The sequence below is a fragment of the Solanum tuberosum genome, unplaced genomic scaffold, assembly GCF_000226075.1.
Source record: "Solanum tuberosum cultivar DM 1-3 516 R44 unplaced genomic scaffold, SolTub_3.0 scf00087, whole genome shotgun sequence".
In the NCBI taxonomy this organism is placed as follows: domain Eukaryota; kingdom Viridiplantae; phylum Streptophyta; class Magnoliopsida; order Solanales; family Solanaceae; genus Solanum; species Solanum tuberosum.
The window spans coordinates 1,511,015-1,527,877 of record NW_006239017.1 but is presented as its reverse complement, the minus strand read 5'-3'; the positions used below and the strand labels follow the sequence as shown (position 1 = coordinate 1,527,877).

General features: G+C 30.9%; 2 protein-coding genes across 2 annotated transcripts; both read left to right on the top strand.

Annotated features, from left to right (window-relative positions):
* Positions 1-1,128: 1,128 nt before the first annotated feature.
* On the top strand, positions 1,129-2,130 carry LOC102585593 (uncharacterized). Its single transcript, XM_006347367.2, has 2 exons — positions 1,129-1,372; positions 1,460-2,130. The coding sequence occupies exons 1-2, from the start codon at positions 1,234-1,236 to the stop codon at positions 1,840-1,842; spliced, it is 522 nt and encodes a 173-aa protein (XP_006347429.1). The 5' UTR covers positions 1,129-1,233; the 3' UTR covers positions 1,843-2,130.
* Positions 2,131-11,740: 9,610 nt separating this feature from the next.
* On the top strand, positions 11,741-16,086 carry LOC102585254 (protein NBR1 homolog). The gene is made up of 7 exons (XM_006347366.2): positions 11,741-11,962; positions 13,194-14,272; positions 14,350-14,473; positions 14,559-14,777; positions 14,869-15,018; positions 15,111-15,626; positions 15,752-16,086. The coding sequence occupies exons 1-7, from the start codon at positions 11,939-11,941 to the stop codon at positions 15,845-15,847; spliced, it is 2,208 nt and encodes a 735-aa protein (XP_006347428.1). The 5' UTR covers positions 11,741-11,938; the 3' UTR covers positions 15,848-16,086.
* Positions 16,087-16,863: the final 777 nt, after the last annotated feature.

Below are 16,863 nucleotides of genomic sequence, written 5' to 3'. Positions count from 1 at the left end.
TTAGTAATTTAAGTCATTCTAACTATTTTTCGTTTTGAATGGATTGTTGTCACATTTTTCACATTTTAAATGAATTGTTTCTTTTATTTTTGTGTATGGTTAATAACTGAATAACCGAACCAAACTAAACCGAAACCGATAATCACCAAACCGATAAATGTATATTATATTTGGTTTGGTTTGGTTTTGATAATTTTAAAACCGATTAAGTTGGTTTGGTATTGATTTTGACCAATAACCGATCCAAACCAACCCGTGGACACCCCTAATTGTATATTTGAATTATGTGTGGTTTGATTGCTACATGAATTTAATTTCCTTCGTAATAATTATATTCCTTGATTTAAACTCCTGACTTATTTTGATTCAATTTTTGTTGTTGTCTAATTTAATTCTTGTGCCTTTTTTTTCAATTCTAATATAGTTTTGATCCAATGACATTAACTATAACTTGTAAGTTTTATATATCCAATAAATGAAGAAAATATTGGCTATTAGAGGTGTAAATAAATGAAAAAGGGGTAATAGAATTTCGGCGTAGCTTAGCGTGTAATAGACACTTTTACAATCTTCTTTGAAATTTTTCGATTTTATATTATTTGACCTATACTTATTTGACACAATGTTAAAAAGTTTTTATTACTAGCATATATTTTACTAAATAAATCTTATAAATAGTAATTTGAAACTCTAAATTTTATTATAATTACTTTATACATCTACTATTTAATAGTACTTTCTCCATTTTAAAAAATAACTTATTTTTCTTTTTAGTTGATTTAAAAAAATGATCACATTCTTTTTCTGGTAATATTTTAATTTCAGTTTTTTATATGACATGTGAACATTTTAATACATTTGATACAAGTTTAATTTAGAACAATAAAATTTTAATTTTTTTTTTTTTAAATTTCGTATTAAGTCAAACTAAAACATAATTTTTAAAACAGAAAATACCAAATTAACAGCAGGCCCTTTCATCTTCCACCAAGTGTTATATGCTGAGCCTAACACCTCATCAACTCAGTCCCTCGTCAAACCTTAAGTGGACCCACCTTTTTAATTTCCCAAAACGCCCTCGTCTGTCGTCACGTATTCCTCCCCCTATATATACACTTTTCCCCCAATCCCAATTCAAATCGCTCGAAATTTCAGCTTTCTCTAGAAGTTTCTTTTCATTCTTCGGAGCACAATTTCCGCTTTCAATTAATCTCTTCGCACTGAATTCGGACCATGAGTCACTCTAGACAAATCGTCAAATTCCTCTACAGTTATGGCGGTAGAATCCTTCCTCGTCGCTCCGACGGCACGCTCCGTTACATCGGCGGCTTTACTAGAGTCCTCTCCGTTGATCGATCTATTTCAGTTGCAGGTTTGTTTATACATTCATCTCCTTGTTATCACTTCGATTTTGTTTAGTTACCTTTTTAGGGAACTGATTGAAATTTGACTGATGCAGAGTTGATGGTGAAGTTTGGAGAATTGTGTGGATCGTCTATGCATTTAAAATGTAAGCTGCCGACTGAGGATTTGGATGTTTTGGTATCGATAACCTGTGACGAGGACCTGGCGAATGTGATTGAAGAGTACGATCGAGTTTCAGCAATGACGAATACAGAGATTAAGATTAAGGCGTTATTGTCTCCAATCAATTTGCCGAAAAAGAAATCTCGTCCGTCTTCGCCAATGTCTTGCTTCGATTTCCCGGCATCGAACTTGAAGCTTGGAAAACTCGGCCGGTTCAATTCGCCTCCGTCGTATGCGGCGCGTAGATTGTTCTCACCAGTTGTGGGTTATCCGATCGGGAGACGGACAGATCGCGAGGAGCTTTACTATCCTTAATGTGGACACGGAGGCGTTAGGCAGAAGTATAACGTTGTTCCTATCCATTGCCAATAGAAAAAAGATACCCGAGAGATAAGAGTAGTTAACAGTATTGCAGGAGAGTAGATGAAACGAATCTCCTCCCCATAAAGAAGGGACAGATAAAGAAAATATTTATCACATCAAATAGCAAAGAACAGATTCAATATAATATTTTGGTGCCTGAATCAAATTGTATATTACTTGAGATTATTGTTCGTTCAATTGTGAGGTGGATTTAAGATTCGAGCTGATATTGTTATCTAATTTCTGTGGATTCTTTGTTCGTACACTCCGTATAGACATTTACGCTGTTAGGGTTACTGGTAGGCGTAGGCAATTCGTTGTTCTGCGCCTGAATGCTGATGTTTGTTTTTCTTTCGAAAATAATATTTCTACTTTTGGAGCTAGGGGTAAAGTTTGTGCCCCTCTGTTTTAGTATTGTTCATTTCATCTTGTTTACTTAGTAGTAGAACTTAGAAGACATTTGCACTTTCTAGAGATCGAAATAAGGATGAGGAGTGAAGACATATATTTCATTTACCTAATGGATGTGTGAGGGCTTGTTGTAGATTATGTGGTTGTAACTTGTAGCCATAGAAAATCCGGACATATCATAAGTATTTGGGATGAGGGTTTGAAAAATACCCCAACTTTGGTTGGATTTGCTGTTGCGATACTAAACTTTCATAAGGACCTATTACCTCCCTAGACTATTTAATATCGTATTTTGAACATATATATTTGTCCACGTGGACATAAAAAATAATGCAAAATTATAAATAGTAATGTGTCCACGTGGACACATATATACCTTTAAAATACACTATTAAATAGTTCAGGAGGTAAAAAATACAGTATTAAATAGTCTAGGGAGGTAATAGGTCCTTATGAAAGTTTAGTATCGCAACAGCAAATTCGACCAAAGTTGGGGTATTTTTCAGACCCTTATCCCTAAGTATTTTAATTAGAGGTTTTGAATTCAAGTTTTATATATAAAATTACTTTTATTAAAAATATATTTTAGAATGTAATTCTAATTTAATTGAATTTCAATACAAATAACGAACGAGATTGAAAGCAGGATGCAGAATGGGAAAGAAACCAAGACGTCAAGAAACAAAAACAATTCATGAGCCGTTGGCTTATCTTGATTGAAAAACAACCTTTTAAAAGAAATCTTTTTTATAAATTATGATCTTTAATATAATTATAAAAGCATGTGATGGAATGTAAAATAAAATGAAAAAAAATAGGCTTAAGTCATATACGCTCCTTAAAGTTGTCCACATATTTCAGTTAAATATCTTAACTTAGGTTAGTACCTAGTGAACACTTTAATTTTAACAAATTTATATCTATTAAACACAAAATGAAAATATGTTGAAAGACACAAGTGCGTGTGTCTCAAACACAAATACATAGCAGATGGGCCAATAAAATGATGACACATGACAATTAGATAAAAAAAGAACTAAAAACAACAAATTATTTTGAATCAATCCACGCCCACCCCTACCCCCGCCCTTGCCCCTCTTCTCCTTCTTCGTCAAAATCTGCTGCCATTTCAAAACTTTTCCCCCATTTTGGATTTATTTTCTTTAATCACTTGCTATCATAGTTATCTAAAAAAGAATACGGACTTTTGCTGAAAGAAATAATCAATTCATATTATTTTTATAAAAAAAAAAGAAGCTTTGCTAGAATATTTGCGATTTAGATCTATATAATAATAACTTTTTAAAAATGAAGGTAAAAGCAAAAGAAGAATAAAAAAGAGTTAAAGAAAGTGAGGCAGATGTACTTGGAGGATGGTTGCAGAGAAGAAGTGAAGAAGACAGGGCTTTCCCGTTTTATTTTTTATTTATTTTTTTTAAAAAAATTATTTTTAATTGCTATACGCTCTCAAAGAGTGTGAAACACTTTTTTTTTGCCCATTTTGTGTTTAATATGAATGATTTTTGAATAAATAAGGTGTTCTATAGGTACAAGCCCTAGTTGAGGGTCCAAGTGAAATATGCGGATAACTTTAAGTGGCCACAGCTAGGGGTGTGCACTATTTGGATTAAACCGAAAAATCAAACCGAATTGTAATTTGGATTGATTTTTCGAATTTTTGGTTTGATTTTGGATTTATAAGTTACTTTGTTTAATTTTTTGGTTTGGTTTCGAATTTAGAAAAATGAAGATCAAAAAATCGAAAAAAATCGAATTTTATATATATATACATTAATAATTACACATATAATATTTAGGTTTACTATGTAAATCGTAGGGTACTAGTAATTCAGTATTACCGTAATATTTAGGCCCATATCAAATTATTGTCATCCTATTTCACTAAAATTTAGGCATTAGATTTTACATTATAACTATAAATATCACATATTACTTGCACTTTCATGAATTTTTTTTTAGCAAAACTAGTACTAGCGGTGCTAGTCAACTTTTTTACTTTTGTAGTTTGCTCTTTTTTCTTGCTTTATTTTATTTGTGTGCTATTTGCTTTTGAAATTTTTATCTATTTCTTTACTAAAAAGTTTTTTCATCATATTTCAGGTTTAAGAGATTTTAATTGAAGACATGAGTTGAATTGTTGGTTCAACCTTCGATGCGAATTGTGTTTAGTGATTAGTACTTTTAGAGTTTAGAGTTAGTTTCATTGAAATTATTGATAGTATTGTGTTTTAATGTTTTTACTCTTGTTACTTTTCCTTATATGAAATTTTATTTTTTAAGCATGCAAATATAACTTTGATTATGTTATTAATTAGTTATGAAATAAGTTATAACCGAATAGCCAAATCGAAAAAAATCAAACCGAAAAGAGAAAAATTGAACCAAACCAATTTTTTCTTGGCTTGGATTGGATTATACTTTTTCAAAACCGAAAAACCCAAACCGAATAACACAAAATCGAACAAAAATATTGAATGCACACCCCTAGCCACAGATGACTTAAATTGTTACTATCACAATTCACATACACAAAGATGCATATGTACTTATTTTCTAGGGAAAAAGATAAAAAATGTCCTTAAACTATGTGAAAGGAATAAAAATATCTTCCGTTTATAGTTTAGCTCAAAAATGTTCTTACTGTCTATACTTTGGCTCAAAAATACCCTTGCAGTCAATACTTTGGTCCAAAAATACCCCTATAGTTACAAAATGGGTCAAAAATGCCCTTTTACGAATATATATATTATTTTTTTCTTTTTAAACACATCTTCTTCCTAGTTAAAATATTATTAAAGAACACTATTCTTGTTTTATTTATTCTAAAATCACTTTAACAAATAAAACTGTAGGAAATATTATTTTTCTTCTTAATCTCATTTTATCAATTAAAATAGAATAACTTCATGTACCCTTTCGATAGATAATATATGTCATATATATAAGATCATAGTATATCTATCATTAATTTATATTTATATAATGATAATAAAATAAGAAATATTTTTTTATTTAAAAAAAAAATTGAAGTAAGATACATATTTGCTAATTTAAAAAATATATTATTAGTAAAAGAATGTGTTAAAAAGAAAATAATAATATATTTATTTGGAAATGAGCATTTTTGACCCATTATATAATAATAAGGGAATTTTTGAACTAAAGTATTGACGACAAGGACATTTTTGGATCAAACTACAAATGAAGGACATTTTTATTTCTTTCGCATAGTTTAAGGACATTTTAAAACCAAAATATTAACGATAAAAACATTTTTTACCCTTTTCCCTATTTTCTAAATAGTCCGCAGCGAGTATACTAATGAATTGGTCGACTGGCTGATACATATGAACCTTGGGAACATAAATTAGGTATAGAGAGGATGAATCTAACAAAATGACAAAATGAATTTTGTTTCATCGCTTTCTATAGGTTTTTCTTTTTTGGGAAAAGGGATACACATGCTTCCTAATTAGTTTAAATTATTTTTGACCCAAAGATATTCTTATCATTATATTTTTGGCTCAAAATTACTCTCAAATTATTCAAAAAGACTCATCTTACTAACGATTACGCTAAAATAAGAAAAAAAAAGATCAATTAATCAAATTAACACTCAAGAAATGAATTAATCTAAGACCGACCCTATAAGATAGAAAACATTGTCAAGTCACACATAGACGGATGAAGGTTTATATATATATATATATATATATATATGGATTTGAACAATCCTCTCTTCATTACCTGAATTTTGTAGTGAGTTAGGCTCAGTCCTAAGCTTGAGAACGGGTGTTAAGCTTCACATCAATAGAATAGAGAAATTATGGACTTAAATAATACTTTCATCGCGAACTAACTTTTGAATTGAGCGAGACTCAAACATTCGTGAATAGTGAAAAAAGAGAGTAAGTAATTAGCCAACCCTGTCATGTGCAGCCACATGCCCTACACTTCCAAATTCCACATCTTTCATGATTAAATTCAGAACAGATACAGCCATACACAGCTTCACTCTTTCTTCTTCAAAATCAATCTCCTTATTCTCCTCTCTAAATAAAAAAAATCAAACATTTTCATAATCTCTCCATCAAATCAAGTAAAACAAAAGATGAAGGTCACAATAACCACAAAATATTTCTTAATTTTGATCCTAATATTGATATCTTTCTTAGATTTAGTCCCATTTCTTGTCATTAGCACCGTTGTTCTTGTGGGAACAACAATACTAATTGTTCTAGCAGTACGAACCACCGTAATAACATGGATTATGGTGCTCGTACTGCTAGCATTCACTGGTAAACGCCGTAGGGGCGTAGTGAAGGATGGCAAGTCGATCACGTCTGAGGTGGCAATGTATGCGGCCAACGTTGTGTTTAAAGAGAGGGGATTATTTGCTTTCACCGGTACTGCTATCATTCTCGGCTTCACTTCTATGGCATTATATTGTTAATCACAATTATTAAATCTCCGTCTCATTTTAAGTGACACTTTTATTTTTAGTTTATCTTGAAAAATCACAGTTGCTGTAAAATGTAACATTCACAATTTGTAAATATTTGGATACAAGGAGTACTCACTTTCAACAAATTTAAAGTATCAAAACTACTCAAAAGTATATTATGGGACCATTTTGAACTTACTTCAAAATATAAGGGTTAATTTTTGTGATTTTCTCCACAAAAATATCTACGTCATGTTTTATATTATATATGTTTTTAAAACTTTATACTATGTTTAGTTAGATATGATCACATAAAATGAGACCGAGAAAGTATATATCAACGCTTCCATTGTTTTCTCTTTTGGTTCTAGTTAGACTGCAGGCAGTGGCACGACATGGAGTATATTAATCCTTCATTTTGTACGAATTATAGTGCAATGATAAAACTGTTTCATTTTCAATTAGAAATTTAGTTATAAGAAAATTTTATTTGGAGTTATCTCCAAATAAGCTATGCAGTGTACTATTCGAATTTAATTTATGCTTTAATATGAAAATTGAGCTGTAAATTGAATCTTTTCACTTTTCCTTTTTTGCTAAGTAAAGTACATTTACAATGAATGTTGTTGGCGATCGTGGCTAAAGTTTTATGCAGGCACTTCGTCAATAAAATTCACTTTCTTTACTCATCTCATTTCTCACTTTCTGAACTTCTCTTTCGCTTTTTATTATAGTAGCAATCTATTTTACGTTACAAACTCGAAGTACATTATATTAAATTTATTATATTAATAAATTATGGTTAAAAAAATTCAATTTATATATCTGATTTTAACTTGATACAGTGTTTAAAAAATTTTAAAAAACTTTTGAATTTTTTAATTTTAAACATGTAGGTGGAAAGTTGAAATTAAAATATTATAAAAAAAACATTATCTTTTAACGAACTAAACAAGAATAAATTGGATAACTGAAATATAATATAGAGAATTAAATAAGGCCATCAAATAACAATGGTTGAGTGCAAGAGGATTAAGCAAAAGTATAGGTTACTCGCTCTTTCAAATTATCTATTGTGAATTTTAAAATTAGTTGTCTCAAATTACAAACTCTTGAATATAGTAAAATACTAGTGAACTTAGCCGCGCTTCGTCCGATCATAAATAACTCATTTAATTTGTCAAAAAAAGAATTAAAATAGTTGACTGCTAAAAGTTTTGTGAAGGTTCTTTGTTGTGTTTAATCCAAATATATCATATTTGAAGTCTTAATCAAGTTTATATAGTATTTAAGTTTTTGTATCGGTTGTAATTTCAAATCTCTTTAAGCTAAGAGTTTACATTTTATGATCTCATCCTATAATTTTATTAGATATGTGTATCCCATGCTTTTATAATTTTATACAATTTTTTTAAATCTATTTTTTATTCTTCGTATGTTTTTGTTTTGTTTGTATCTTTTTCGCAAAATTAAAGAATTTAAATCAAATAGACTTGTAAATTTAGAAAGCTCAGAAATCAAAATGCCATTATCCTCCTAGTTCATCAAATCAAAACAATTTTAAAATATTTATTGTGGTTCAAGTAAAGATCAATTATAGTTTTATAAAATTACTTTTTTCCTTCAAATATTGTAGTCTCTTACTACTTTCTTTTTTAATGTCCTTTCTTCCTTAATGATGAATCAACTCTCTTTTCACCTTTCACTAATTTTAGCTTGTGAAATATTTTGTAAATAACTTTCTATCTTGACTAATTTTTACTACAAATATAATATACTTATTATTTATATAAAAAAGAATAGATTGAGAGAAATATAACCCAAATTACACTAAGCATATAAAGTATTTGAAGAAATTAACTATTTGAAACAATCTCTTTATACTTTATCAAAATGCATATAACAAATTTGAGAATTTTTTTTATAACAAACTTTATCAAAATCCCCATAGCAAGAAAGTTGAGTATTTTTTTATACTTTTTTTTAATCAAAAAGTTTATTATTGTAGTATATGCATACAAATTATATTATTTATTTTGAGATGAGGAAAATATCAAATTTTATTAAGTTGTCATGTGCATTCAAAGCATGAAGATAATCATACTTTGTCAATTCCTTTTTATTTTTTTTAATTTGTAAATCAAATATGAATTTAGTAAATCATGATTATTTTTTTTAAATTTAGGATATCATCCTGACAAACAAAATGTGAGATTACTACATTTGAATTAATATTATAACCATAATTTTTATAACATCTTAAAAGAGTAAAAGAGAATAGTAACAAATTTTGCATATATTAATAACGATAGTGTGTTCATCAAACTTGAACTTAAATTCTCAAATATTGTCATATGTTTATCTTATCTTTCACCATAAACAATAAAAATGATTCACAAAAAATATGCGAAGAATAAAAAATATGGAAAAATCACCAACAATAATGAAGAAAATAACACAGACAAGAAATAAAGAAGAAAAAACACTATAAATAAGAGACGTCAACTAAACTAAAATAAAACAAATAATATTACCTATCAAGTTTGAATTTTGAATTTGAATTCTCACAAACAACATAGGCATATAATCTTATTTTTTATACTGTAAACAAAAAAAGTTAATCACAAATAATCTAAACATTATAAAATTAAGCATAACAAAGTGATGTACTTAAGTGTAAATATAATCAAGAAAAAAAGAAATTCTTACCATTGGTGAGGATGATATGCTTTAGTATTTATAGTAATCAATAAATTTGTAACTTAATTGAATAATATGAATTAAAAAAATAATATAGTCATAAATAAAATTGTAACTTAGGTATTAAGTGTCTTAATTGTAATATAATAATATCTTTAAGAAGGAATAGAGAAAGGTTTTAGGAAAAGGTTAAATGATAAACAAAATTTAAAAATTATCTTAATTTCTACAAATTTTTAAGGCAAGAAAATAAGAAAAAAGGCACAAAATCTAGAGAGGGAAAAAAGGATGAATAGATAAAGGTTTTGATGAATGGACTCATAACGAATTATTTCTGGTGGGCTTTATTAATTTCTCTTATTTTAATTGATTATTTGACTATTCATAAGTGGAATTTAAATAAGCATTTATTTTGTGAGACTTATTAAGTAAAAATTTGGTTGACAAAATACGTAGAAAGGAATGAAATTATTAAATAATATATATATATTGATTGTAAATAAATATATAAATATAAAAATACTTAAAATATTTTTTCAAAAAATGTCATGTTATATTTTATAATTAGAAGAAGATTAAAATAAATAATTAATCAAAATTTATTAAGAGTGGAAATTAGAAAGGTATGAGTTATGAATAATTACTTCTTGTAAATTGGCATGTGAAGAGTTTTTGTTGTAAATATATCTCCATTAATAAAATATTTCTTTGTAATAAATTAAGTAATTTACTTTTATAATAAAATAATTTATTTAAATAAATAAAAATGGTAAAAAGGAGAGGTAAAAGATAAATAGGAATAGAGGTCATTGAAAAATGTCACATTACTTCTTTTATATTCAACTTTATTATTTATATAGATTGGGTAATTAAGGTGATGTTAGTGGGCTGGTTAAGGTGTTGGTAGTGGGCTGGGTTTTTAACGTAGGTTTTGGGCTGCAAATGACGGATTAATTACTCCTATTTAGTGTGATGTTTTAATTCATTTATGCATTTTTTTTTAGGGAAAAAAACAAAAACAATTCAAAAAAGAAGAAGGAGAAAACATATAATAGCAAATGCTGACCATTGGAGGGTGCCACATCAGCGATTCTAGATTTAAATATATATATATATATATATATTTGATAAACATAGATTATGTTTTTAGACAAAAATGAGGTCAAATAATTAAAAAGAAAATAAATCCCTCTTAATTACATTTCTTTTTTTTTAAAGAAGTGCACAAAAAAGAACACAATAAATAATTTGAGAATATAGGAGTATGTATTTACATATTAGTTTAGTGCAAAACTGCAAATATTAGATGGAGTATTTCTCGTGGGTAAACGTTAGCTTTATAAAGTTTGTATTGAGAAAAAACTTACCTCGCCAAAAGACATTTCAATTAAGGTGGTATCTTTCGAATTTCAAATTATGAAAGTTAAATAAGATTCTTTTATCATAATTTTCTAATATATTTTAAAGTATTTTTAATTACAAATTATTGCGAATGTAACTTATAATATTTTTTAAGAGAATAAAAAAAAACTTATAATATTCTTTTATAGCGGTTTTATATATGTAAATTTTATTTTAAAATATTTGAAGATTACATATCTAAATTTTTTATTAAAATTAGATTATTGACTTTTAACGTTCGAACTACACCACACTAATTGAGATAGCAAATATTAATATATAATAAATATCAAATATCATTTTGATATTTTAAATTTATTAATTTGATTAATTTATGTTCTTATTAAATTGACTAACTAGGAAAGTGGAAAAGAGAAAGGTGGAATATATCTTTACATTTGTTTTAGGAAAATAATGGAAAAAGATTGAACTCTTTATTTTTGTAGTATCAAAATAGCGATATACTATTAAATAATTTTATTAGTTGCGAAATTATTTAACATACAAATTAACAATAAAGTTTATAGATAATTTCAATTACTTTTAAGCCGTTGAGGGTTAGAGTTGATTGAAATAATTAATATAAAGAAATATTCTTAATTATATCTTTTTCACCTTTCAACATATTTTATTTTCATCCCCACTTTTGTTGCACCCTCACCTAATAATATTTGTTTAGAAAATTTATAAATATAAATAATTTTACTTGTACACAAAAGTTTTTTTTCTTGAAAAACTTTTTCCTATCTCATCCAAAAATGACTTTTTGGTTTCCTTAGGCCTGTAGTTTTCTTCAAAACCAAGAAAAAAAAAAATTAAAAATAGAGCCCACAATTTTTTATATATATATATACCAAATTATATGATAAAAACAATTAAATGCGATAAACATGACAACCGAATAGACACCCTTCGCTTAAGGAGTCTCTTCCTCTTCTGCTATTTATTTCATCGCTAAATTTCGTTAATTTTTCTTTACAAATTCTAGTTCTAGGGTTAGGGTTTTCAAATTCTTAGCAAATTCAGAATAATCGGTACTGTTTTTTGTGCTTTACCTGGAACGCTACCCTCATGGAATCTTCTATTGTGATCAAGGTTTGATCTTTTACTCTTCCAAAAAATTCCAGTTTTTTTGGTTCTGTTCAATTGGATTGCATGTTGTTTTTCTACTTTGGAATGTTGAATAATATTGTGGTTTGATGGATTTTGTTGTTTCTGTACTCTGAGATATGATCGAATTGTGAAATAAATTTGTAAGGATAGCAGCGACCACGTATCTAGCTAGCTTTGTTAATCTTCATGCATGTAAGAATTGGGTGTTTTGTTTTCCTTTGCTTAATTTGTGTTGAGATGTGGTAATAACGAAATCAAGCAAATATTTCGACTGTAAGATGTACAATAACAGAGTTTGCAATGTGATCTCATTTAAACTTTTGATGCTTCCTAGTGTTTTGGTTTGTGGAATTTTTTCCCCTTCTACTTGTAATGTTGAATAATATTGTGGTTTGATGGATTTTCTTGTTTTCGTACTCTGAGATATGATCGAATTGCGAAATAAATTTGTAAGGATAGCACCGACAACGTATCTAGCTAGCTTTGTTAATCATCATGCATGTAAGAATTGGGTGTTTATTTTTCTTTTGCTTAATTGGTGTTGAGATGGGGTAATAACAAAATCAAGCAAATGTTTTACACTGTAAAGATGTTGTCTTTACTGCAAGATGTACAATAGCAGAGTTTGCGATGTGATCTAATTTAAACTATAGATGCTTCCTAGTTCTGGTTTGTGGATTTTTTTCCCTTCTATTTGAAAATCATGTATGTTTTCATGTTCCAGTAATAAGTTTTTTTTTTGGAAAGATAAGGTGTGTGTTTTGTGGAATTCCACTTTTAGAATTTGTTTGCCCTTAACAGGAAGTATTTTCCTCATGTCTAAGCAACTTATTTTTCTCCATACTGAACACACCCTAGGAGTAAGGGATTTGTGAGCTGATTGGGGCATACTTGATTACTTGATTGTTATAATTGCTCTGATGTGTTTTCTCGCCAGATAATCTTAACTTTCTTATGATCCTCGTATGCCTTGGGGGCGTTCCATGTGCTATCTGCTATGCAATCTTGTCAATATGCAGTTTTCTGTTTCCATGATAACATAAACTCATCGACTCTTGAAAAGAATTATCTGTTAAGCCAGTAAAGTTTCCGTTTGTTATTTTGGTTAATTTTCTTATGACCATGGATATATGTTGGGACTAACTTATGTACCCTCTGATGGATGATTTTGTCTGTACTAATGGGATTTCTGCTGCTCCTGTATACTGTGTAGGTCAAGTATGGAGAGACACTTAGACGATTCAATGCCCGTGTTGCTGATGATAAACTTGGTCTTAACATAGATGAATTAAAAGACAAGATCTTTAAACTTTTCAACTTTCCTCCCGACAGTGAACTTACACTGACATACATTGATGAGGATGGTGATGTTGTAACACTTGTTGATGACGAAGATCTGCAGGATATCACGAGGCAGGACCTGGATCCCCTGCGAATATCTGTGAACACTGAAAAACTTAGTAGATCTTCAGGTACATCTAGTGAAAATTCTACTTCCGTCAGGGCCCCACCTACATTTCCGAACATAAATTCGAGTGTTTCTGATCTTCTCAAGTCATTGCCGAAATCAAAAAGCAAAAAAATCCTAAAGCACTCTGCAGATATGGCGTCTAAAGCCTCATCAGCTGCCCGAGAAATTGCTGAGCTTTCCAAAGCTCTCTCTATGACTGGCTTATCCTACTTAAAGCAGGCTTGTCCAGTATCCGGAGTCCCTATGGGTAGTGTTAGAAGTGGAGAGCCATCTCAAGCAGCGAATCCTGAGGAGCTGACTGTTAAAACTGCAGGACAACCCAAAAGTCATACTGTATCCATAAATGCATCAGAATTGAAGTCTTCCCAATCAGATCAAAACGGAATTCAGTGTGAACCATTATCAAAAAGTCCTAACCGTAACTCATCTCTGGTAGACGGTAAGAAGGAAGAGGGTAACAAATTTGGTGATTCCCATCTTGTTGGGAAGGCTCTTGGTAATTCATATCCTAGTGCCTCAACCACTGGCCCAAAAAAGACAGCTGATAAACAGCAAACTGAGAATCACCCTGGTGCTGAGCCTGTTGGTGTTGTTGGTTTATCTGGGAAGCTTTCTGGTGGATTTAGATCTCCAAGTTCATATTTCATGACTATGGTGCCCGAGTTAAATGACACTATCCAACCTCAATACTCTCCTTTCCAGATTCCAGTTAAAAGGAGCCATAATCACAGTGATGGGACAGTCTCTATTTTCCACAGAGGTGTTCGCTGTGATGGTTGTGGGGTTCATCCAATAACTGGACCTAGGTTCAAATCTAAAGTGTAAGAAACGTGAACCTTTTGTATAATTGGTATTTGACTAATCAATGTTAAGGACTGATCCTCATATTCTCATGCAGAAAGGAGGACTATGATCTCTGCAGCATATGCTTTGCACGAATGGGAATTGATGCTGATTACATTAGAATGGATCGTCCTGTTTCTTACCATCATCCCATAGCTTTCAAGGCTTTACATGAACCTGTATAAGGAGTTACTTTTTTTCTTTCAATTTTCTGTAAGTACTCTCTTTGTGTTGATTAACTCTGTCAACTTTTTCTGTATGTAGCGTGACATCTTTCAAGGCTGCGGTGTAAAATCGCCTAAGCTGGACAGCCGCTTCAAACAGGATGTCAATGTACTTGATGGTACTATGATGGCTCCATCGACTCCATTTACCAAGGTCTGGAGGATGAAGAACAATGGTAATATTGTCTGGCCACAAGGAACACAACTTGTTTGGATTGGGGGAGATCGATTAGGTGATGCAGTCTCTGTTGAATTACAGGTCAGAGTTTATGCGCATGTGCTTTTTTTTTTTTGGTGAACATCCATGCCTCCGGTCCTGTGATGCGATGATACATTGTCCCTATCTGCAGATTTCTTCGTTTGGCTTGGCTGTAGACCATGAACTTGATGTGGCAGTTGATTTTACAGCTCCTAAGCTTCCTGGCAGGTACATCTCCTACTGGAGGATGGCCTTGCCTTCAGGCGAGAAGTTTGGGCAACGTGTATGGGTGCTTATCCAGGTCAGGATTGTTCGCATGCAACATTATTTCTTGTCTTGATAATAAGAGCTAGCTTCGATGCCGATTTGAATATTTGTAACTCATTTTTGCAGGTTGATTTTTCAATGATCCCGAAAAAGGAGTTCTTTTATGAAGCCTCTCAGGTCCTGGACTTGAATCTTCCTCCAGCCGGCTATGATATAGCTGGTTCTGAATCTATTAATGTGAATGCAGACATGACAATAGAGGATATCATTGCTGACCCTAAAATCTCAAACCCTGCCATGGAATCAGTTGAACCGGTGGTTGATGGAAACCGTAACAATGAGGAATCCAAGTCGTGCATTTCTCCTTCTGCAGCTGGTTCGTCAATTTCATACCCCATTTATTTATCCAAGGCAGCACCAGCAGTTACTTCTGTTGCACCACCATCTGTTGTAGAGGTGCAAGCATCTTCACAGGAAGATGTCGAGATGGCCCTCCTCAAGGAACTGGAGGACATGGGTTTCACTCAGGTTAACTTAAACAAAGAAGTCTTGAGGATGAACGAGTATAACTTGGAACAAGCAGTAGCTGATCTTTGTGGTGTTTCTGAGTGGGATCCTATGCTTGAAGAGCTGGAGGAGATGGTAGGTTACTGTCATGGTCATTAAAATTAGTGTAGTTAGTGTTTGACATTTATACCTTCCTTTTCTGCATGTTGAGCAAAGCAACGACTTCTAGCTTTTGACCATTTTATATTTCGTCTCTGCAGGGTTTCCACAACAAAGAGATGAACAAGGAGTTGCTCAAGAAGAACAATGGCAGCATTAAGCGTGTTGTGATGGATCTTATTGCTGGAGAGAATTAGGATCTAGTTAGCAGTAGTTCTTGCAATATATTATGCTTTCAGTAGACTATGCTATAAATAACTTGCTAGACTGAATTGGATGTTTTGGTGACTGTGTCCTTATGTGGTTTTGCACAATTGATAGATGCACTGAAACTTGGATGTTTTGTTGACTTTGTGCCCTTATGTGGTTTTGCACAGTTGATAGATGCACTGAAACTTCTTAAGCGTCGTACTGAACTTGCAATGTTTTATGATAACGATGGCTCCCAAAGTTTTTGCATGCACCCAAAATTTTCCTGGTACTGTGGTACACCGTGCTCATAGCTTCAAGCTCTTGAATCTTGATGGCTTGACGTTCTGATTGTGAGCGTCGAATTCAATTTTATATTCTTGGCATTTTGATTCATTGGATTACACTGTTTTGATCCTTTTTAATACTAGTTTGATGGATTATTTTGAGTTGAATCCGTTAAATCATGTTAATAAACAATATACACAGTAAAGCAAATATTGTAACACGTTTGCTTTGTCCATTTTTATAGTACCAAAGTGCTGATTGCACTTTGGTACCATATTATTAAGTTGCTCTAAAATATGAACCCACAAAGCAACTTGCAAGAAAGAATATTAGTAGGTTATCAACTAAGGTTGTAATGGAATGATAAATACTCCTCCATTCTTAATCAGAGGTTTCGATTCGAGTTTTTTTGGGTACGAGTCACCTTTGTTAAGGAGTGTTTTACCTCTAATGGGGTTCGAGTCACTCTGGATATAGAGTTGTCTTATTTAAGAGGCGCATTACCTTCAATGTGGGTTGCCTTTGTTAAGGAGCATTTTACCTCCCAGCGTGAATCCAAAATTTAGTTGAACTCTAATATGGATATCGGATATTGGGAAAAACAAAAAAAATTGAATGTAATCCGGCTCCAATATGAATACCCAACTTTGGGCGGAAAAAAAAAAGAATGTTAGGTTGATGAATAATTGCTGACCAGCTTTTTCCTATTTTATAGATTAGGAAAATCTAACCACAT